This window comes from Giraffa tippelskirchi, chromosome 10 (assembly GCF_054371585.1).
Source record: "Giraffa tippelskirchi isolate mGirTip1 chromosome 10, T2T-mGirTip1v1.2.pri, whole genome shotgun sequence".
In the NCBI taxonomy this organism is placed as follows: domain Eukaryota; kingdom Metazoa; phylum Chordata; class Mammalia; order Artiodactyla; family Giraffidae; genus Giraffa; species Giraffa tippelskirchi.
Genome location: NC_137284.1, coordinates 92412859 through 92436560, shown reverse-complemented (window position 1 = coordinate 92436560; position 23702 = coordinate 92412859). Strand labels below are relative to the sequence as shown.

Sequence of the window (23702 nt, the reverse complement as noted above, 5' to 3'; positions counted from 1 at the left end):
GAAATATTTTTCTTATTTTTATTAAAGATATTTAAGGCAATAGTTACTATGATGATGTAGTATTAATAGATCTAGATATTACATAAAATATTAAATGACCTTTTTGTAGTCCATATATAGGCCCTAAAGGGTTTCATAGCCATTCATTTCTGTATGAATGACATGTTTATATGAGAGACTTTGATGGACCATAGTTCTGGAGGGCCAGTGGTTGATTAGAATTTCTAGTTTTTAAAAAAATGACAACAGATTCCTGAGATTTCATTATTATAGGTTGTTCTAATGACCATGCCATGTCCTAAATTATGATCATACATTCTTAAAACTTAAATAATTAAAATTTTGATCTAGTGACCCAGTGAAAGATATTATTGAAGGAAAAGATTAAATGTCTTAACCAAGTTTGGTAAATTTCTGTTTTATAAAATGTTTTATGTGATGATTGGATAGAAATTTAGGTAGGCAGGCAGGACACTTAAGAGGGGTGAGTTCTCTTGTTCTTTCCCTCATGGATTTATGTGAGGTTTCAGTCTTGCTCATTTTCGTTAAGGCTTATTGTCAGGAGGAGTGTGCTGAAGGGAGCAAGCCCACAGGTAAGTATTTTGTCGAGTCATGACTCTGCCACCTTTACCCTGTGTCAGGCAGGAAGGGTTCTTTAAACTCGCTGAGGTTTACTTGTCTCATTCCTCCCACTGTTATGTGTACACATTAAATCCTATACGGTACATAGTAAGTATACTTAGTAAATGTTAGATTTTTCTGTTTAGGTGAGAAACAGCAGCCATTTTTTTCTTTTTAAATTATTTATCTTGGCTGCACTCGGTCTTCGTTGTGGTATGCGGGCTCTGTAGTTGTGGTGCACGGGCTTAGTTGCGGCATGAGGGATCTTAGTTCCTGGACACGGATCGAACCTGTGGACCCTGAATTGGGAGCATGGAGTCTTATCCACTGGACCACCAGGGAAGTTCCACACTTTGGGTATTATTGATAGTATTGATGTTACACTTTATAAAGAACTAATTCTTTTGCCAAGTGCTACAGTGATTCTGCTTTTAGTAATTGTGTCACTCCAGGAAATGTATCCAGAAATGATCCTTAACCCTGTCCTAGATGTCTGCATGGTCTTCGAAGTGCTTGGCCACCATCTTCTCAAATGGATCATAAAATCCAACTACCAAGGCCTCCCAGTACGTTGTGTGAAGAGCATCATTAGACAGGTGAGACTTATGACCGCAGGCCCCATCCTCCAATACCTAACTGGCCAGCCTTTCAACACAAATTACTGTTTGAAAATATCTATTTATTTGGCTGTGTTGGGTTTTAGTTGAGGCACCCAGGCTTAGACAGCCCCATGGCATGTGGGATCTTAGTTCCCCAACCAGGCATTGAGCTGGCATTTCCTGCATTGGAAGGCAGATTCTTAACCTCTGGACTAATAGGGAAGTCCCAAATTACTGTTTTGTTTTGTTTTAAATAAAAATTAAACATATGTACACAGACACATATCTCCCATTTTAAAGATACATACATTACAGTGCTTAACACTGTGAACTTGTTAAATCAATTTTATATTGATATTTACTTAATGATAAGCTATTCTGTGTTATAAAGAAAGTAATATGTAAATGTCAAACACATGTTTCTTTTGGCATCTGAATCTTTTTTCACATAAATGATGCAGTAAAATAAATCGTTTTATCCAATATCATTTACAAAATGTTCCACTTAGAAGATAACACAGATAAACATATAATGTGTTGTTTTTATTTGCTATTTCTTAGTATTTGGATGAAGGGTAAATGAAAGATAATTCAAGGAATGTTTAAGTTATATAGGGAATATTTGTACTTTTGCCTTGACAAAAGAGAAAGACTCTTCAGTTAGGGTCTGTTTGGGTGATGATACTTAAGCAGATTTTTATAGAATGAAAGTATCCACATATGGAAGATCTCCTTCTGATTAGAAATGTTTCCCAGATTCAGTTTTCTGCATGGAACATACCAGTCTTTGACTCATTGTCCTTAGAGCCTAAGGTAGGAAAGTTGTAGATATGTCTTATTCTGGATTACCTATTCTGATATAATGGATAATAACTGTGGATATTTCTGCAGCATAAGTAATATCAAGGAGGTTGCTTGGTTGTTTGAGAAGAGGACTAGGTGGTTTGGTTCTCTTTTTTTGGTCCCAAGGCCAAAAACTTGAGCTAGATCTGCCTGAAGATTCTATACCTGAAATACAGACCTTGATCCAGAATTCTTAAATGAGAATAGAATCAGGGAATGATTCACAGTTAAGGAATTGTGAATTTTAAGATGTGAGTGTCTGAAGAAGAAGCTTCCTGACAGTTGTAGAGATATTTGCATGTTGGCATATGTGTGTAGGTTTTTAAATTTTTTAAAAAATTGAAGCTGAATTTGTTTTGTTAAAAGTACCCTAGATATTGCTTTTGAAATTGTGTATAGGTCATTCTTTTTATTCAGTATGTTGTTCATCTCTTTATTTACCTTTGTCTTTTTTGTGCTGCAAATTGGCAGCTTATCTTCTAACATTGTAGATGGTACTTGAGAAGAGGGGCTACTCTGGCTTACCTGGGGAGGACTACACGCCCACACTGTAGTGTGCATGCACGTGTGACTAGTATGGATTCGTGGGTAGCTTTTGTTTAATATATTTGTTCCCTTGTATGTTTTAGATAGTAGCATTTTAACTCATTATTTTAACATGCCTAAAATCTCAAGTGAAAAAATAATAACTTTCCTTTGATTTAGAAGACAATTCATGTTAAGGGAAAATGTTAATTGGAGTTTTTGATCCCCAAATGTTCCTTTGGTATACGTAACTGTTAGTGTCAAATCTAAACTTAAAAAAAAAAAAAAAAAAACTTGTTAAAATTTCAAAAAAATTTATTATCTAATGTAAATTTTCTACTTTATCTCTGATAAATCCTGGAAATATTAAAAGATTTACATATTTTTTATTTTGATGGAGGGAAATGCCCATTTATTTTTCTTGTAGTTAAATTTAAAATTAAGAAAAAATGCACATTAAGAAACAACTTATTATTTATGACAATTCTTATTTCTAAATATGAAGTTAAGAAAGCAGGTGTGTATAGTTTTTTTAATTGGAGTATAATTGCTTTACAATGTTGTGTTAGTTTCTGATGTACAACAACCTGAATCAGCTATACATATACATATATCTCCTCCCTGCTAAACCTGTCCCCCCGGCCCCCAGGTCATTATAGTGCACCGAACTGAGCTCCCTGGGCCGTGCGGCAGCTTCCCACTAGCTGTCTTACACATACGGTGTATAATGTCAGCGCTACTCTCTCAATTCATTCCACCCTTTTCTTCCCCCACTGTGTCCACAAGTCCATTCTCTACATCTGCATCTATATTCTTGCCCTGCAAATAAGTTCATCAGTACCATTTTTATAGATTCCATACATATGCATTAATATACAATATTTGTCTTTCTCTTTCTGACTTATTTCACTCTGTATAACAGACTCTAGGTGCATCCGCATCACTACAAATGACTCAGTTACCTTCCTTTTCATTGCTGAATATGTACATATTCTTCATCCATTCATCTATCGATGGGTATCTAGGTTGTGTCCATGTCCTGGCTATGGTAAATAGTGCTGCCATGAATATTGGGGTACAGGTTTTACATATTTTAACAAAGTACATAATTTCAGAAATAACAACTTGAATATATGTCACACAGGTTCTGTCATCCCCTACTGTTGCCTTAGGTGTCACCACAACTTAAGCTTGGCAGTGTTGGGAGAAGATGAATTAGCAGAGGAATCGTCAGTATTTATTTTGTATTCCAGAATGGAAAACCAAAATCTTGCCATTCTTAGCAAATAAAAGTGTCTCTAAATCTAAAGAAGATGTTCTTGAAGTGTATTGAAACTTTAATGCATACTTACTGAACAAATGATTTAATGAATGTAATCCTCACTTTAATTTATGTACACTGCTCCTTAGAGAGTAAGAACTCATGTAATATTTTATTGGTCTAGAATAACTTCAAGATGGAATTTTGGTTTTATGTGGTCTGCACTTAGTTCTTGTAGGCATTGTTAATAGAAGCTTTGTTTTGCTTTAATTTGATCCCATCTTTAATTTTCTTTAAGAAAAATACCATGAAATCTGGATTTTTTTCCCCCTCTAAACTTATAACTCTCAAAGTAGTACATTGTTATATATCTCAGGCAATAATCTCTCTGCCTGAATTTCCTTTCATTCCCTTTGAGTCATCCTCTGGGTTCAGTACTTTTGATTCCTGGGTAATACCAGGAGGGTCTTATTAATAGACCTGCTCAGCTCTGTCACTCCCCAGGATACAACAGAGTGGGCCAACTTTCTAATATTCTTTCACTGTGTGGCCTCCTTCACCTCTGAAGTCCAGTGTAGCTAACAGTGTTTCACTCATCACTGTTGCATCCACCACTCTCCCCTGGCCACCTAGCCATTGATCCCTTCTGGCCATGTATGTTTCTCATGGTATTCTTTTTGTTTCCAGCACCACCTTTCTTAGTGGTCCTTACCACCTCACCTTTTCACTTCAGTTTATTCTGTTGGCAGTTATTTTCCTCAGTAAAACTTCGCTTTAATAATTCATATCCTTATGTAGAAACCTTTAGTGGCATTCTGTTGCGTGTTCTAGAAGATCAATATTGTTGGCTTTCATGAAGCAATGTATAGAGTGACATAGAACTTGGGTGTTGGTGTCAAATATAATTCTATGTGTCCTCAGGTTCTAAATCCATGGATTCCACCAACCATGAATTGTAAATATTCAGGGGAAAAAATTTGACAATGTTACAAAAAACGAATTTGAATTTGCTGTGCAGACAACTGTTACATAACATTTACACTTTATTTACAACTATTTATGTAGTATTTACATTGTGTAAAATACTGTAAGTAATCTAGAGATGATGTAAAGTATGTGGGAGGATGTGTGTAGATTACATGCAAGTACTGGTGCCCTTTCATTATAAGGGACTTGAGCATCTGGGGCTCTTGGTATCCACAGGGGGGAGGGTGGATGTCCTGGAACCAAACCCCTGTAGATTCTGAGGGACAATTGTATACGCTACTCCAGCTAAAGAACATTAGCCAAGTTGCATAATCTTTTTAAGCCATAGTTTCATTATGAATAAAATGAGAATAATAATGGTACCTTCATTATTATTGTTAAGGTATAAAGGGATATTGCAATTAATAATTATGAATACTTGTTCAGTGCTTACTATGTACAAAGCATAATTTTAAGTACTTTGTAAATTTTAATGCCTTGAATCCTCACAGTAAACCTATGATATAGGTTTTTTGTGTGCTTTTTCTTTTCTTTTTTTTTTTAATGGAAGTAGAACTGCGGTTAAGTAATTTAGCCCTGGTCAAGAAACAATCGGTGTATGTGGTGGAGCAGGAATTCAAACCCAGGTAGTCTGGGTTTGGAGTGTGTGCGTTTACCATATTTCCAAGCAGCAAATAATATCTTTGGACTTGTACACAGCTCATTCCTGGTAGCTCAGATGGTAAAGCATCTGCCTACAGTGCGGGAGACCTGGGTTTGATCCCTGGGTCGGGAAGATCCCCTGGAGAAGGAAATGGCAACCCACTCCAGTATTCTTGCCTGGAAAACCCCATGGAATGAGGATCCTGGTAGGCTACAGTCCATGGGGCCGCAAAGATTCGGACACGACTGAGCGACTTCACTTTCACGTCGAATAAAAGTTAAATCATGGCTCTTCTTATGAACCTGTTTAAGGTCTTCTACCATCTGGTGAAAGTCCATGTTTCCCTTACAAACCCTGAATCAGCTCTTAACCCCTGGCTGGTAAATCTTTCCTTATTGATTAATTAATTAATCATCTTTTAAATAGAGAAGATTTGTTAGTGTCCTTCAGGTACACAGTTTCCTTTCTAGAATCACCCAAATTAGGGTTTTCTTATGAATATTCAGAGATGTCCCAAGCATTTATAAACACATGCTGCCTTACTAGGATTTTTGTACATGATTTTTTACTTATTTTCTCTAGGTTATTTAGAGAAAGTGCTTACTTTGCCATTTTTTTAAGCACCACATCTTTGATTCATTTCTTTTGTCCTAGGCTGTAGAAAATAACCGTTCTTTCTTTTCTACCATGTTTATAAAGATGCAACCAAAATTCCACTTCTGTGACAAAGTCTTCCCATATTCACCCATTAAGAGTGGTGTTGCTTCCCTCCCCAGGGAAGGATGGCTGCAGCCTGCACTTGGTTCTTAATGATTGCAGAGCCTTATAATGTAAACTAATGTTTCTCACCCTGGCACTATTGACATTTTGGACTGGATAGTCCTTTTTTGGTCTGAACAGTCCTGGGGCTTCCCAGGTAGCTCAAACGGTAAGAATCTACCTGCAGTGCAGGAGACCTGGGTTCGATCCCTGGGTTGGGAAGATCCCCTGGAGAAGGGAGTACCTGTTCCAGTATTCTTGCCTGGAGAATTCCAAAGACAGTGGAGCCTGGCTGGGATCGCAGTCCACGGGATCGCAGGGAGTCAGGCATGACTGAGAAACTCACACTTTCACAGTCCTTTTTTGTAGGGGCCTGTCCTGTGCATTGTAGGTTGTTTAGACATATATGTGGCCTCAACCCATTAGATATCTGTGTCAGCCAGCACCACCCCAACTGTGACAGTTAAAGAATGTCTCTGAGCTTTGTGAAATATCCTCAAGGAGGCAAACTTTCCTTTCACTGAGAATCATTGCAATAGTGGGAAGTGTGACAAGTACAGTTAGGTTTTGGCAATAGATTTAATTTCAAACTCTGACCTTGACATTTGCTACTTTGTGACCCTGATCAAATTACTTAGCTTCTGTAGGCCTGTGTCCTCATTACTCACATCAGGATGATAATACATAATTTGTGGCTTTCTTGTGGAGATGAGTTTGTAGGGATTGCTGAAAAATCTTTCAGCATAGTGACCAGCACAGGGTAGCTGCTTTGTCTGCCCAGCTGCATTGTGAGCACCCTGTGTCCTCGACCACATGTTATGGGTTCCACATCTTTTTGTAGCTTCCTTCGTGTTGTAGGCAGTTAGGAATGAGAGGTTATCTTTCCTTAAATGAAGTAAGAAATGGATGTGCCTCTTACTGTACAAAGTGGCTGACCTTTCTGTGATCTGATGGGCTTGTAGATAAACATTCCCACTTAGTTTTGAAATGTCCCAGCATAATTGAATCACTTGCTTTTCCAGGGTTTCCCATACACTATTACCAATCCTTTGATCATTTTTTAGCTGTCCTCATTTAGTCCTGGTGACCTTGTGCAGGATCAGGAGGTGCCATCCTCTGGTGATGATGGTGAGAACACCCCCTTGCCTCTCCCAGGCTGCTTCTCTGACCTCAGGTGTGGGTCTATTCCCCCCCACCCCTAGCTTTCATTTCTTTTTCTTTTAAAATCAGCTTTATTGAAGTCAATTTTATGTTTAGCTTTTATTTCTAAAGCCGAAAGAAGAAATGGTGCTGTGATGGCAGTATTTGTTATTTGTGGTGCATTCAAGATATACCACAGGTGATAGGGTTCTAAATGCTGTTGCTGTTCTTTAAACATGGCTTTTACTTTCCTATGTAATCAAAAGGGTAGCTGATATTTTACTTTTTAAAACTTTATGGTTTAATTCATTGCACTTACCAGAAACCTTGTGAAGAAGTGGCGGCTTACCATTAAATGAGGCTTGGTAAGGGCATGGTGACTTTGCTATGATACGCAGTTACAGTGTGTAGCCTGGGATTTTTGAATCATCATTACTCTTTCTGTTATGATTATCACAAACATGCATTATGCTCTTACAGGCACTCCCTGTTTTAAGTGCTGTCTTTGTGTTATGCTGTCTAGTCCTCACCACAGCCTTAGGAGGCTGGGGGTGTTCTTACCTCCTCCCTGAAGGAGGTGTTAAAAGCTTCTCCAGATTCCACAGTTACTGTGGGAATCAAGGCTGGAATCCAGATGGTGTGATCCCGAGTCCATGCTTTTGACTGCAGGCTAGTGTTGGTATGAAATGTCTACACAGGAAGATTTGGAAGCATTTTACATTACTTGTGAAAAGTGTGCATTCATGTTTCTGGAGATGGTTTACTTTTACACTAATAGTGGAACTAGCAATTAGATCATTTTAAAGTACATTACTTAATTGGTGATATGTACTGCAGTATGTAAACTAAGGGACTTTCCCAATGCCTTGCTTTTTCAAACCCACCTTCTGGGGGGCGGCTGACTTTGCAGACAAAACCAAGGATCAGGGCCCCACCCAGCAGGCTGTTATCATGTCAACACTTATTACTTATTTACCATTTAAATGATCTACTGGTCCTAGTTATCAATGAATTCATTATGATCAAGCCAATATTGTTCAATTTTTAGAATAGAAAATTGATTGGAAAGCATTTTTATGCTCTTGGATTTGCCCATGTGGTAGTACATATAATTCTCTACTAACTTGAATTCTCCCCCTCAGAGTGCTAGGTATGCAACTCAGAAATTCGGGGAAGCTGCTCCCTTCAAGGGACTCGAGCCCCTTTCCAAGCTCATTCCTCTGCGCTGCTGCAGTGCTAGGCAGTGTTTTATCTTTTGTCCTGACTGTATTCAGAAGTGAAGTACAGCTACTTAACTTGCTCATTAATTTTCACTGGTCCAAGTTGGAAAGAACAAGGAGCAGAGGGAGATTTCAGGACAGAGCGGATGAGGAAAGTGTCCGTGGCCCTCGTCCTCGGTGATTGTGGCAGGTGTTTCCCACACTTCTCATTCAGTCTGGCATGTGCTTGTCGGAGCAGCTTGTAGCATTTACCTCCTGTCTGTCCTCTGTCCTCGTGAGGGAGAGAGATCTTCTGGGAGCTTTAGCTTTCCCAGGAGCGAAGCTTCTGGCTTGAGGAACGCCCTCTGCTGTTTCCCTCCGTGTCCACAAGGACCAGTGTCCACGTGTGGTGCTGTTGCCCTGGGCGCTCCCCTGCATGGCTAGCCCCTCTGCTGCTGGTCGGGTCTCCCTGGTGCTGGTTACGAGGCCTTGCCCACATCATCAGAGGTTGCCCCCTCTCCTTGCCCTGCGTCCTTTGTTCTGGTGTGGGAGAAGAAAGGCACCCATATTGTGACCAGAGTCAGAAGAGAATGTGCAAAACTGCTCTTGTTCTGTTTCTCTGTGCAGTTTAGAATTTGAGGGGAAGCTTTCTGTGGGTGGTGAGCAGGCCCTGGGAGATACCTTCAGGTGAAACCTCCATGTTATTCCCAACTTAACTCCTCCCTTTCTGTATGTGACAGGACCGATTTCTAGCACACCAATGTGGAAAGGAGCTAGTTTATGTTGTTAACACCAGTAATAAGTGGTCTTTCACATGGTTCATAGGTGCCTAGACAGAAATATTAGAGACTGTCCTAACCAAGTGCCTTATTTTACGGCTGAATTTGAGGTCAGGGGAGGGAAGAGACTTAATCTGAGCCATAGCTAGTCAGTTCCTGAACCAGAACTGAAATCTCCTGGCTCCCAGCCCAGAGCTCTGCCTGCAGGTCTGCACTACTGCTGCCTCACACAGAGAGAACCGGCCCCTGCCCCTGGGGTGTGAGCCGCCTCCTTGGAGTGGGATGCGGCCTGTTCCTGGCCGGTCTGTGGTTGCTTGACCTGGGGTCTCATGATGGAGCAGATGGCAACGAGGATCTCTGCTGCCTCCTGCTGGTGAGGCCAAGTATGTTTTTTAGGCAAGAGATACACATGTTCTGTGGTAAGACAAGTGAGGCTACAGAGGTCTGTCCTTGAGCATGAAATTTGATTTGTTGATTGTTTTTTTTATTGTCATAATATTTGGCATAAATTTTTGTAAGATTGCCTATCATTTTTTAATTCTGGATTCTGGGATGCTTAACTGCTTTAACTTCACTGGCCGAGAACAGAAATGCTATTTTTGAAAATAAAATCATTCTTACAGCTATATATTTAAAAAATATATTAGTATTCAACAAAAGAATCAGTTTATCAGGTAGATCCCATTCATACTATAGATGGGAGAAATGAGACCCAGAGAAATTTAATAGGTGACTTAGAGAAGTTATGTTTACTAAGTCAGTATCAATACAAGTTTTCTGACTTAGTTCATTTTACCATTTAGTTTGAGCTTCTTGTGAGCTAGACATTGTACTGTGAGTTTTTCATACATTATTTCTAATTCTTTCCACATTTCTGTCTAATGGATAATGTTCCCTCTTTTATAGATAAGAAAATGAAGGTCACACAGCTTAAGTACCTTGCCTTGTGAATGAGTGATTGAGAAGTAATGCAGGAGTGGTCTGAGTCCCAAGGTCATGATTTAACAGTGCTCCACAGTATCTCTTAGCTGTTTTCTTCAAGATTTGCATTATCTCAATTAGTTTATCCCTGAAAATGATAGTCTTTTCCTTGTGTTCAAGTCTTCTCTTTATGTTTGTTGTTAGACATAAGCAATGTTTCTTGAGGAAGGTTAACTGTGTTGAGTGCAGTTGTTGTTCAGTTGACCAGTCATATCCAACTCTGCGACCCCATGGACTGCAGCACAGCAGGCCTCCCATCCCTCACCATCTCCCAGATTTGCCCAAGTTCATGTTCATTGCATCTCTGGTGCTGTCCAACCATCTCATCCTCTGATGCCTTCTGCTTCTTCTGCCTTCAATCTTTCCCAGAATCAGGGACTTTTCCAATGAATCGACTGTTTGCATCAGATGACCAAAATACTGGAACTTTAGCTTCAGCCTCAATCCTTCCAGTGAACATTCAGGGTTGATCTCCCTTAAGATTGACTGGTTTGATCTCCTTCCTGTCCAAGGGACTCTCAGGAGTCTTCCCCAGCACCACAGTTCAAAGGCATCTATTCTTTGGCATTCTGCCCTCTTTACGGTCCAGCTCTCACAACCGTACATGACTACTGGGAAGACCATAGCCTTGACTATATGGACTTTTGTTGGCAGAGCAATGTCTCTGCTTTTCAACACACTGTCTAGGTTTGTCATTTCTTTCCTGCCCAGAAGCAATCGTCTTCTGATTTCATGGCTGCAGTCACCATCCACAGTGATTTTGAAGGCTAGGAAGAGGAAATCTGTCACTACTTCCACTTTTCCCCCTTCTATTTGCTATGCAGTTATGGGGTGGATGCCATGATCTTAATTTTTTTAATATTTAGTCTTAAGCCGGCTCTTTCACTCTCCTCCTTCACCCTCATCAAGAGGCTCTTTAGTTCTTCTTCACTTTCTGCCATTTAGAATTGTATCATCCGCATATCTGAGGTTGTTGATGTTTCTCCCTCCTATCTTGATTCCCACTTTAACTCATCCAGCCCAGCATTTCTCATGATGTGCTCAGCGTATAGGTTAAACAAACAAGGTGACAGCAGACAGCCCTGTCGTACTCCTTTCTCAATCCTGAACCAATCAGTTGTTCCATACAGGGTTCTAACTGTTGCTTTTTGACCTGCATACAGGTTTCTCAGGAGGCAGTAAGATGGTCTGGTGTTCCCGTCTCTCTAAGAGCTTTCCATAGTTTGTCATGATTCATACAACCAAAGGCTTTAGTGTAGTTGATGAAACAGAGATAGATGTTTTTCTGAAACTCCCTTGCTTTCTCTATAATCCAGTGAATGTTGGCAATTTGATTTCTAGTTCCTCTTCCTTTTCTAAACGCAGCTTGGACATCTGGAAGTTCTTGGTTTGCATAATGCTGAAGCCTACCATGCAAGATTTTAAGCATGATCTTATTAGCATGGGAGATAAGTGCAATTGTCCAATGGTTAGCACATACATTCTTTGGTATTGCCCTTGAGAATTGGGGTGAGGATTGACCTTTTCCAGTCCAGTGGCCACTGCTGGGTCTTCCAGATTTGCTGACATAATGAATGCAAAACATTGATGGCATCTTCCTTTGAAGTGAAGTCGCTCAGTCATGTCAAACCCTTTGCGACCCCATGGACTGTATGTAGCCTACCAGGCACCTCCATCCATGGGATTTTCCAGGCAAGAGTACTGGAGTGGGTTGCCATTTCCTTCTCCGGGCGTCTCCCACAATGTAGGCAGACACTTTACCGTATGAGCCATCAGGGAAGTCCTGTCCTCCTCTAGGGATCGGGATAGTTCTGCTGGAATTTAATCACATTCACTATCTTTATTAACAGAAGTGCTTCTTAAGGCCCACTTGACTTCATGCTCCAGGATGTCTAGCTCTGGGTGACTCACCACACCATCATAGTAATCCAGTTCATTAAGATATTTTTTATACAGCTCTTCTGTGTATTTTTTTCCATCTCTTCTCGATCTCTTCAGCGTCTACTAGGTCTCTACCATTTTTATCCTTTATTGTGCCCATCTTTGGGCAGAATGCTCCCTTGATGTTTCCAATTTTCCTGAAGAGATCTCTAGTCTTACCTCTTTTGTTGTTTTCTTCCATTATTAAACACTGTTCATTGAAAAAGGCCTTCTTGTCTCTTCTAGCTGTTCTTTGAAACTCTGCTTTTAATTGGACGTACCATTCCCTCTCTCGTTTTTCCCTTCTCTTTGTTCTTCTGCTATTTGTAAAGCCTCCTCAAATAACCGCTTTGCCTTCTTGCTTTTCTTTTTCTTTGGGATGGTTTTGTTTGCCGCCTCCTGTACAATACTACGGACCTCTGTCCATAGTTCTTCAGACACTCTGTCATACAGATCTAACCCCTTGAATATACTTGTTACCTCTACTGAGAATTCATATGGGATTTCATTTAAGTCATACCTGCTGGCCTAGTGTTTTTCCCAGTTTTCTTTAGTTTAAACATGAATTTTGCTATCATGATCTAAGCCACAGTCAGCTCCAGGGGTTGTTTTTGCTTACTATATACAGCTTCTCCATCTCCGAACACAAAGAATGGAATCAGTTTGATTTCGGTATTGACCATTTGGTGATGTGCATGTGTAAAGTTGTCTCCTGTGTTGTTGAACCAGAGTATTTGCTATGACTAATACAAAATTCAGTTAGCCTTTGTTTGCCCTGCTTTATTTTTTGTTCTCTAAGGCCAAATTTGCCTATTACTTCAGGTATATCTTGACTTCCTACTTTCGCATTCCAATCCCCACTGATGAATAGAATATCTTTTTTAGCTGTTAGTTGTAGGAGGTCTTCTAGGTCTTCATGGAACTGATCAATTTCAGTTTCTTCGGCATCGGTGGAATGGGTATAGACTTGAATTACTGTGAAGTTGAACGGCTTACCTTGTAAATGAACTGAATCATTCTGTCATTTTTGAGGTTGCACCCAAGTACTGCATTTCAGACTTGTTTGTTGATTATGAGGGTTATTCTGTTTCTTCTATGGGATTCTTACCCACAGCAGTAAATATAATGGTCATCTGAATTAAATTCGTCCATTCCCGTCCATTTTAGTTTGCTGATTCCTAGGACGTTGATGTCTATTCTTACCATCTCCTGCTTGATCACTCACAACTCACCTTGATTCATGGACCTAAAGTTCCAGGTGTTCTTTGCAGCACCGGATTTTACTTTCATCGCCAGACACATCCACAACTGAGCGTTGTATCCACTTTGGCCCACCCACTTCATTCATTCTGTTAGTATATCTCCTCCACTCTTCCCCAGTAGCATATTGGATGCCTTAGACCTGAGGGACTCATCTTTTGGTGTCATATCTTTTTGACCTTTTTAAATAGTTCATGAAGGTTCTCATGGCAGGTATACTGCGGTGGTTTGCCAATCCCTCCTCCAGTGGATCACGTTTTGTCAGAACTCTCTGCTGTGACGCGTCCGTCTTGGATGGCCCTGCATGTCATAGCTCATAGCTTCATTGAATTATGCAAGCCCCTTTGCCATGACAAGGCAGTGATCCATGAAAGGGATTAAAAATCTGAAACCTTAAGTTCTTACTGAGGACACTTTGCTCGTCTCAAGTGTCTCATTTTCACTGAAATTCATTTTAACACATTTGGATACTGGATCATATTAACTCTTACCTAAGTAGCTTCACACACAGCGAAACAACCGAAGAACTATGAAAGAACTAAGGTGGAAAGTTAGGAGCAACTTGTTCATGAGATGGTCGTGAAAGATATTTTTGGAAAGATGCTGACATTTTAACTTTGAGTTAATGTTTGATGATTGAAGTGAAATTTTAGTTGAAATAATTTAAAATAGTTTAAACTTTCTAAAAGTCTTATTTCTTTTACTTCCACAGACTGGAAGTCATCAGTATACTTGTCCATTAATTTCTTGTACTTCTCAGAATCTCTTTTACTACTCATATAAAAGAACTCCATGTGATACTTCAGTTTGCACAAAGAAGATGCATGAATGCCAGTGAATATATACAGGCTCATTGAATTGTGTTGCCTTCAGAATTATAACCTTATTCTCTATGGAAACATATAATGATATGTTTTCTACTGTTGGTCCTTTGACATTTTAAACATAATTTAAACATATTCTAGTTGAAGTATTATCTAAAACATTAAATATTAATTTTAAGGTAAAAAAGTCAAAGCCTCATGGAGATAGGGAACTTTGTTTATTGCTATGTATCAGACATCTATAAGTGTATGCAGCCTCCTATAACAGGAGCTCAGCTGATGCTCAGTCAGTGAAGTCATGTGAAAGTATTTCCAAGGAAAAGTTTTTTCAAATGAATGTGAGGATTTTCATCTTGGTTAAGAGACTCATGTTCCTTTTACTGTCCTTGTGAAATCTCTGTGCCTTCACTTGCTAATGTTTTGTCATCTGTTAAAGATTGTTTGGGCTTCCCTCGTGGCTCAGCTGGTAAAGAATCTGCCTGCAGTGTGGGAGACCTGGGTTGGATCCCTGGGTGGGGAAGATCTCCTGAAGAAGAAAAAGGTTACCCACTCCAGTGTTCTGGCCTGGAGAATTCCGTGGACTGTATAGTCCATGGGGTTGCAAAGAGTCGAACACAACTGAAGGACTTTCACTTTCAAGATTGTTTAGCCAGAAACTGAAGGTAGACAGAAGCATTGGGTTTTTGCCGAGAACTTTTCCGAGTTGTTCAGTATTATATATCTTCTGCTTGTCTTTTCCTCACTTCCTTGTCTAATGTGATCAAGACCACCAGATGACTTAAAACATTTGAATGAGGATGCTTATCAAATGCTAATGTTTATTGAGCATGTAGAATTTGTAATATATGGGAACATGAGCTGTATTTTAAAATATTTTTTTCCTTATGAAAAGAAAGAATTCCCCTCTTATGGAAATGATTCCAGAAAAACTTTGGCCTTGCATTTAGGTCACCATACTCTGTAATTTTTGCTATGTGTGTATACACACACACACACACACACACACACACACATGGTAAGCACGTGAGTATCTTGGTTTAGCAGTTTCTTTTAGTTCAGTACTATAGTTTATTGCCTGGGTACCAAAGCTACCTAATTCTTCTTTCCTACAGTATTAGAAATGTACAGACATCATTAGCCATTATGGGAATGCAGATCAATGAGATAACACACTTCACACCCACTAGAGTGACTAAAATGAAAAGACAGATAGCAAATATTGGCCATCATGAAAAAATTGGAATCCTTGCACATTGCTGATAGGAGTGTAAAATGATGCAGCCATAGTATAAAACAGTTTGGCAGTTTATTGAAAGACCAAATATAGAGTTACAGTATGACCCAACAATTGCACTCCTAAGAAAAATAAAGACATGTCCACATAGAAACTTGTACATGAATGTTTATAGCAATATATTTATAGTAGCCATAAAATGGAAACAACTCAAATGTTCATCATTGAATGACTAAACAAAATGTGGTATTTTCAATGGAAAATTATTTGTCATTTAAAAGAAATGAGGTATTGCTACATGCTACACATGGATGAACCTTGAAAGTATTGGGCCAGGTACAAAAGACCACTCTGTATCATTCCACTTAAATAAAATGTCCAAACCCAGGAAAGTAGATTAGTGGTTGCTTAGGGCTAGAGGAGTTGGAAGGAGACAGGGAGTGACTGCTAATGGGTGCAGTGTTTCTTCTTTGTGTGATGAACGTGTTCTAAATTAGATAGTGATGACCATTGCACATCTAAAAACCATTCTACTGTACACTTAAAAGGGTGAATTGAAAAAAAAAAAGGGTGAATTGTTTAACGTGTAAATTACATCTCACCAAAGTTGTTATTTTAATAAGTGTATGTTTAAATGCATTTGCTTCTATGAGCATAAATTATCTCCAGAATGATATACAATGGTTGCTTATGGGAAGGAGCTGGGTTCCTATCGGGCCCAAGTTCCTATTGTGCCTTGTAATGACTGTAACTATTTTACAAATAAATGTTGAATAATAAAAGTATTAATAACTCCTCTCTGATTTTATGTGATCAGGTCCTTCAGGGGTTAGATTATCTCCACAGTAAGTGCAAGATCATTCATACTGACATAAAGCCGGAAAACATCTTGATGTGTGTGGACGATGCATATGTGAGAAGAATGGCAGCCGAGGCCACTGAGTGGCAGAAAGCGGGCGCTCCTCCTCCTTCAGGGTCTGCAGGTGAGAGGCTGGGCCAGCTTTGTGTCAGTCTGTGTAGGGGCATCGAGAGCCTGCCAAGTTGTTCCTAGGAAGCAGTTGAGTTAAATTGTACATGTTAGGAACTTGCATAAGAGCCTGATGACTGGAAATAACTAGACCTTTTTCTTGAGAAGGAAGATGCCCCAATTAAGTTGTACTTTAATATTTGAATTACTTAGCTTTGTCCTCCCTTAAAAGATCACTGAATTCGTCTTACCTGCTGCTTCATTTCCATTTGAACGTTGTCTGCGTTGGCCACTTCTCTACAGAGGAGTGTATAGTAACAGGTTTCCTGTAGCCAACCTACAATCATCAGAATGCTTCCTTGTCTCCATTGAGCATAGTTACATCAATCTGAGTGTGACTGGTGGACTTAAAATTAGTTACAAGAACTTCAGGGTGAAAGAAGATCAACTGACTTGAGCATTGGTGTATGAAGTTCTATTTCTGGTTTTCACAAGGTGTCAAGGTGGCCATAAAGTATGGATGATGCTTTCATCCTCTCTTCACATGCTCTCTGCCCTAGTGTATTGTCAGGTATGCACAGGGACTGCAGAGTGAAAGCCCTCTACCTGAGGCTGTTGGCAGATGAACCACTTTTGAATCTTGTTTTCTACCATCAGATTGCTGTTTAGATCATGGAACCATAGTCTGTTAAGCTTTTGACATTGGCCAAGTCTGTTCATGTCATTTCTAGACTATTTGCAGTAGTGTTGGATTTATTTTAGTTGTATAAACTTGTGAAATAGTTTTCAAACATAGATGTGTAAATTAATTGTTCTGAAATGTGGAAATTAATCGTTCATTTCATTGTCTGTAAACAAGTTGGGTTGTGTGACTCTTCTCCATTTTCTTATCAGTCACTGTTTTGTGATTGTGTGTTTTTGAAATGAATGAGAGTTTAATATCAGGTTAATAAAAGAAATGACTCCATGTGGACTGCTATGGCTTTGCTTTTTAAGAGCCAATCATTTGTTTGAGTTGTATAAACTTTCTTTAGGGCTCTATGATTAGCAAGCTTTAATATTTAACAGTTGTTGAAGTTGCATAGCCATTTAAAGGCAGTAGTTATTTCATTTTACAGTTCAGATTACCTACAAAAAGTATCTGTTTCACTCTAAATGTTCACTTTGTTTTGTTTTGTTTTTAGTGAGTACCGCTCCACAGCAAAAACCTGTAAGTACTTACACATATACTTATATTACCTCCTTGTCAAAAGTGACTAGTCATTATTGAACTTTTCTAATTGTAACAGTTTTTATTTCTTTCTGCAACAACTTTTCTTTAAGGGTTGTTTGAGGGAATTAGTTTTACTTTTTTTTGATGTTGTTCCTTTCTCAGTCACAGATGTTGTCATGTACTTTAGTGTAAAAGACAGCCATGTTTATAAATGCTGTGTATCCTTGAATATGCAAGACAATGTTTTGAAAAAGTGAAGTGATTTTTAGAGGTGGGATAATCAGAGCTGTCCCAAATTCTGTGTTTTCCTCATCACTTTCTGGAGTGCTGTTGGCTAGTCTGATAAAATGTGAGGTTATAGAGATAGGGTTTTAAGTGTGGTTATTCTACAAACACTTTCTATTATTTCTGGTTTGCCTCTAAGTTACCTGTTTTTTCTGAAGCTGCTGTTCTAATTTTTTTCCAGCTAGTAGTTAAATGTGAAAGAGTGTTATCTGTGTGGTGCTATCAAAATACCAAGTGTGAAAAAATGAAACAGGCTGTTTGGAATTAAATTCTACCCCAGAGGACCTAAACCTGGTTTAGGCTTGGTTCCAGTCATAGAATATATGGATAGCATAGAATATATGTATATCTCAAGTTGATGGGTGACCTGTAAGTTTTAAAGATCTTTATGACCCGAAAGCCCTTGGAAGGAAATGTCCAGAACTCCAGAATGCAGCCAGCAACCCTCAGTCTGGAGTGGGAGTCCTAGCAGGAGGGGGAGCTGTAAGAATTCTGCCACCTGGCCTGCTGAGCTCTGCTGTGGCTTGAGCAGCTTGCTTTGATTATTGGTTCTGTGAAAGACTGGAGGATCTCATTGCCAGTACTTTACAAGTCAGATGGCCATGACTAGAGGCAGACTGAAACCATGGCTTTCTTTTTTTTCCCCTTTACTTCATATGCTCATTTCTTACAGTTCCTGCTGTCTTGGCTGTTGTTAACAACTTAGTGTGTGAAACCCAAGCACAAACAGTGCTGTTGACCAAACATGAATGAAGTACACCTGTTTTGGCAGACAGTTGAGTAAGACAGTAAAGAGAGGGAACATTGTTAATACTTTGTAGACAGGCAACAGCAAATGAAACTTGCAAGAGACACTTCTTGTCTAAAGGCAGGAATGCCTCCGCATATTTAGTTCTTAGAATTTAAAGGGAAAAGGCTTGCTGGATTTAAGCTGTATCTCTCCATGGGCAGGAGTTGGTAGTAGTCCTGCTACTTGATATCAGCACTGGTTTCTTTTTTTTCTGGCTTTGCTGCAACGCTAACCATATTGTGGATCTCATGTCTGGACATGTGATTTTAATTGAATAGACCTGAGAAAACAGACTGTGTTGGTATTTGCCATGCTGCCAGCACTTAGATGCTGCTGCATAGTGCTTTAAAAAGAAGCAAACTGACCTGTGCTATTTTCTTAACATGTTGTAGATAGGAAAAATATCTAAAAACAAAAAGAAAAAAATGAAGAAGAAGCAGAAAAGGCAGGCTGAGTTACTGGAAAAGCGCCTGCAGGAAATAGAAGAATTGGAGCGAGAAGCTGAAAGAAAAATAATAGAGGAAAACGTCACGTCAGCTGTACCTTCCAATGAGCAAGATGATGAATACCACCCAGAGGTGAAGCTAAAAACAGCAGGACTGGAGGAGGTGGCTGAGGGAGAGACTGCAAATAACAACGGTCAGTGAACGCTGGAAAGCGGTGACTGGGTGACTTGGTGCTGCTGTGTTTCAGACCTGAGGGTAATTCCAAGTCCTCCGAGGAGAATGTGGGGAGCTGTCTGATACTTGCTTTGTAAAATATGCACCAGAAATATGTTTCAAAATAGTTTTTGTTTTTTAATGGAAAATGTCTGAGAAGCACCATGTCTTTATCATGTTAATGATTGTCCTTCGTTTTGTAATTAAGCTTTGACTTAACTGTAATATACCTTTAGACAATCTCTGGAGATTATAGAGGAGAGGGTAGAAAATGGAAGTACAGCTCTATTTATGCTCATTTTCTCTAAGAGCTAACTTTTTCTAATTAGAGTAGGCTAGTTATTTAGTAAATGAAAACTAAGATTTAGAGAACCTGGAGATTTACCCCGAGAGCCAAGAGGTGTTTGCTGTGTAGCAAGTGAAATTAGCACATTCAAACATGTCTCTTGGAGAGGATAAATGTCTAGTGCACTCTGTTAAGGAGAGTGACAAGTTCTAATTCTCACCCTTCCACTTCTTAAGGTGAAGGTGAGGACCAGGAGGAGAAAGAAGACACTGAGAAAGAAAACACTGAGAAAGATGAAGACGATGTTGAACAGGAGCTTGCGAACATAGACCCTACCTGGATAGAATCACCGAAAACTAACGGCCATATTGAGAACGGCCCCTTCTTACTGGAGCAACAGCTGGATGATGAAGACGATGATGAGGAAGATTGCCCAAATCCCGAGGAATGTAACCTCGATGAGCCAAATGCAGAAAGCGATTACACGTATAGCAGCTCCTATGAACAATTCAATGGTGAATTGCCAAATGGACGACATAAAATTCCCGAGTCACAGTTTCCAGAATTTTCCACATCATTGTTCTCTGGGCCCTTAGAACCTGTGGCTTGTGGCTCTGCACTTTCTGAGGGATCCCCCCTTACTGAGCATGAGGAAAGCAGTCCATCCCATGACAGAAGCAGGACAGTTTCAGCCTCCAGCACTGGGGATTTGCCAAAAAGTAAGTGTTCCTTCTCATCAGCTCTGCTTTCAGTCCCTGAGTGTCATGCCCTTGACAGATACTGGGAAGGGGATTGCCTGGAGGAGATATAGCCATGTATGTATGCAGTAAGCACTTTCATTTTATTACTTTTGTAACTGTGAGTAAGTTAGTGTAATTTAAAAAATATTCTGTGCCACTAGGATTTCTCTTGCCCTCTGCATATCAGATCCCATTTCTGAGGTTTTTTTTTTTCTTCTTCTGTCTTGGTTAGTGATGATACTTTTGCAAAAGTTTTCCAAGTCTAGCGTTTTACCCTGTAACTTTCTATAGTGTACTTCCATCTGATAATGCTATGTTTAGTTTTTGGGTTTTTTTGTTCTGCTTCATTTCTAGTCAAGGGAAGATGTGCCTGCTCTTTATCTGTACTGAGGAAAAAGTATCTTTATTTTGATAGCTGTTCTTGATTACACCACTCTCCTGTTAAAATTTTAAAGGAAGTAACGTAGGTTTAAATGTGGTGATGATGTATATCAAACCCTGATTTTGAGGATGGATGCCACATGACATATCTCTGCCTATAGTGTGCTGGGGGACTTCAGGAGGCAAACACTGTGTCACAGTTGGTTTGCACTCTGGCCCACAGTGGAAAAGCTCAGAAACCTCCTCTGCTCCCTCTGCTGACAAGAATTTTAACACATGGTGAGTCCGTTGATGAGCCAGCCCTGCAAATAGCTCAGGATGTTCTGCAGCCCCAGAGACCTGCAGAGTCCTCTGTTACTCATTGGCCACAACTAGTCATCCTAAAGATGTAGTTTTTCTTGTAACTTGGATAGATGTATTCTCCTCTTGTCTACCTTTAATCTGACCAGAGGGTTTGAAAGGGCTTGAAATGCTTTCCCAAGCAATATGGCTTCATTTAAGGAAAAACTCACCTCTTATTCTCCTTGGCTCGAGTTCTATTCCCATACTACTGCCGACGCTTTGGATACCAAGTGTATGTGTCGGTGCTCTCCTACACCAAATAGCTCTCCAGCAGCAGTTCAGTGTCTCGCAGTTCAAGTAAAGTTTGACACTGCCTGGAGATAGTGTCACATGCCAGGGTCTAGGGCTCAGTTTCATCAGACCGTATCAATCTCCCATCCCCAACCCGTCACAAGTCCAAGTCGTCATCTCTGCTTCTGATAAATTCTAAATCAGAGGTTTCCGTGATGCTGTCCTGGGGTTCGATTAATTTGTTAGAGCAGCTCACAGAACTCAGGAAAACAGTCAGCTGACTGTTGGATAATCAGTTTATGAAGAAAGGATGTAAGTCAGCAACAGGAGGATGGAAGGGTTGCACAGGGCGTGGTGTCTGGGAAAGGCGCGAGGCTTTCATGCTCTTTCCTGAATCACCCCCTCCCGGACGTATCTCCCATATTCCTCCGTGGTACGGACTCACCGATTCTTTTTTTCTTTTCAATTAACACATCCAATTGTGTGTTGTTATCATTTACAGCTTTTTTTTTTTTAATGCCAGAATTACCCCAAATTTGGCTTTTGTCAGCCTCTTCAAGTTGGTTCTTAGGTCCTTTTGACACAATCTCGTTATTCTCCAGGTGCCGCCTCACTCCTCTAGAACCACATGTCCCAAGTTCACCCTTGGGACAGGACCCAGGCTGGACTCGGCCTTGCTGCCGAGTAGTTTTTGCTATTAAGATCTTGTAAATGTTTTATAATGTACATAATGTATAGGAACAGTAGTATGTAAACTTTATACACACGCATATATTGAAATGAATGTTCAAACATTTTTATTGATGGAGTAAACAGTATAAAAAGGTTTAGTAATCTCAAGTGTAGCGTGGTCTCTTCCCCATTTATTTTTATGACCTAATATCAAGTGTCTGAACATGGCATGCTTGCTGTTGCTTCTGTACCCCTGCTGATGCTTTTCCTCCTTGGAAGGCTTCCTCCTGTTTGTGTGGGCACACTTCTTTTGTCAGGTCCTTGCGGATCCCAGTTCTTGTTCCCCTCTTTTTCCTCTGGTCATACTTCACTGTATGATCCTTGTTCATTTCCACTATCTTCCTTGTCACTGGGGTGTACACATTGAGAATGCTTTGTGTTTCTACTTTTGTGTCCTCAGCATCTAACTTGGTGTCGAGACAAGCACTTATTGCATAATGAGCTAACAAATGAGTGATACTTGACTGTATTCTCCCACCTTTTCCCATTCACAGCAGAATTTTACTTTGTCCAACATACACGCCATCTTCAGGACCCTGTCTGTGGCATGAATATTGCATCAGGGAGAAAGAGCAGATGTGGTTTTTCCACTGATGCCAGTCTCTTACCATGCTGACCTTTTTGTTCATCCAGTCATTTGTTTGGAGGCACTCAGTTTGGGTTTTCAAAGCCTGGTCGTTGGAGAACTGTGGACAGCCTCCGCACAGAGGTGCTTTGTTTCCTGTTGGGAGGATCCTGTCCTGGAGGCTGGCAGTTGGCCACTGGGCACTAAAGAACGGGAAGTGGGAGACGTACCCTTTACTCAGTTTGTGTGGATCCTTGTCTTGGCAGCAGACGGTGGATATCAGGAAATAGTAGAAGAAATGCTGCGGCTGGAATGAGAAGATTGAGGATCACCTTATGTGCCAGGCTAAAGAATGCAAACTTCTCCCTGGAATAATTGTGTAGCCACTGAAGGTTGGAAAGAGGAGGCAGGGCTCCTTTTGGATTATTAGCTGCTGGAGCCATACCACGTAGTTTGGCTTAGCACGTCTGACGGACAGAGGCAGGGGAACAGGGTGGCGCCTGCAATGCACATGTTGTCCTGTCACCCTCACCTCATGGTGACCATGTCAGAGGCAGTGCTTGGCTGGGTGCTGGAACACAGCTCCACACTCTTCTCTCTCCCACTCTTGCTCCCTAGACTGTTTCCTGCAGAGCAGTTCAGAGAGGGCTTTTTAAAGCACACCCCCCCCACCCCCCATCTCCAAGATATTTCCGCTTAGCATACCCCCAGAGGCGTCATTCTCTAAAGCTTAGAGCCCTGCACAGTCCGTCCCTAGCGCCTCTCTTTCTGATACCATCCCCACCCACCTCTGTTTCCCCTGCTTGTTCTGCTCCTCCCACACGGTCTTCTTTGTGAAGTTTCTCAAGGGTGCAAGTTTATTTCTGCCTCTCAGAGCTTTGTACTTGCTGTCACGTCTGCCCAGAGCCTCTCTCCTTCGTGCTGCTCTGCATTTAG

At 40.3% G+C, this 23702-nt stretch overlaps 1 protein-coding gene across 50 annotated transcripts in view; it reads left to right on the top strand.

Annotated features, from left to right (window-relative positions):
• The window catches only part of SRPK2 (SRSF protein kinase 2), a 242472-nt gene that overhangs the window by 196989 nt on the left and 21781 nt on the right, over nucleotides 1-23702 (top strand). For all 50 annotated transcript variants that reach the window (XR_014067246.1, XR_014067236.1, XR_014067235.1 and 47 more), the window contains 5 exons: nucleotides 1111-1217; nucleotides 16393-16558; nucleotides 17727-17752; nucleotides 19223-19469; nucleotides 20012-20494. Coding sequence is in view for 30 of the 50 variants with exons in the window: in XM_081535870.1 (XP_081391996.1) it covers nucleotides 1111-1217; nucleotides 16393-16558; nucleotides 17727-17752; nucleotides 19223-19469; nucleotides 20012-20494 (1029 nt within the window). In the remaining 20 variants the exon portion in view is untranslated. The remainder of the gene's footprint in view (nucleotides 1-1110; nucleotides 1218-16392; nucleotides 16559-17726; nucleotides 17753-19222; nucleotides 19470-20011; nucleotides 20495-23702) is intronic.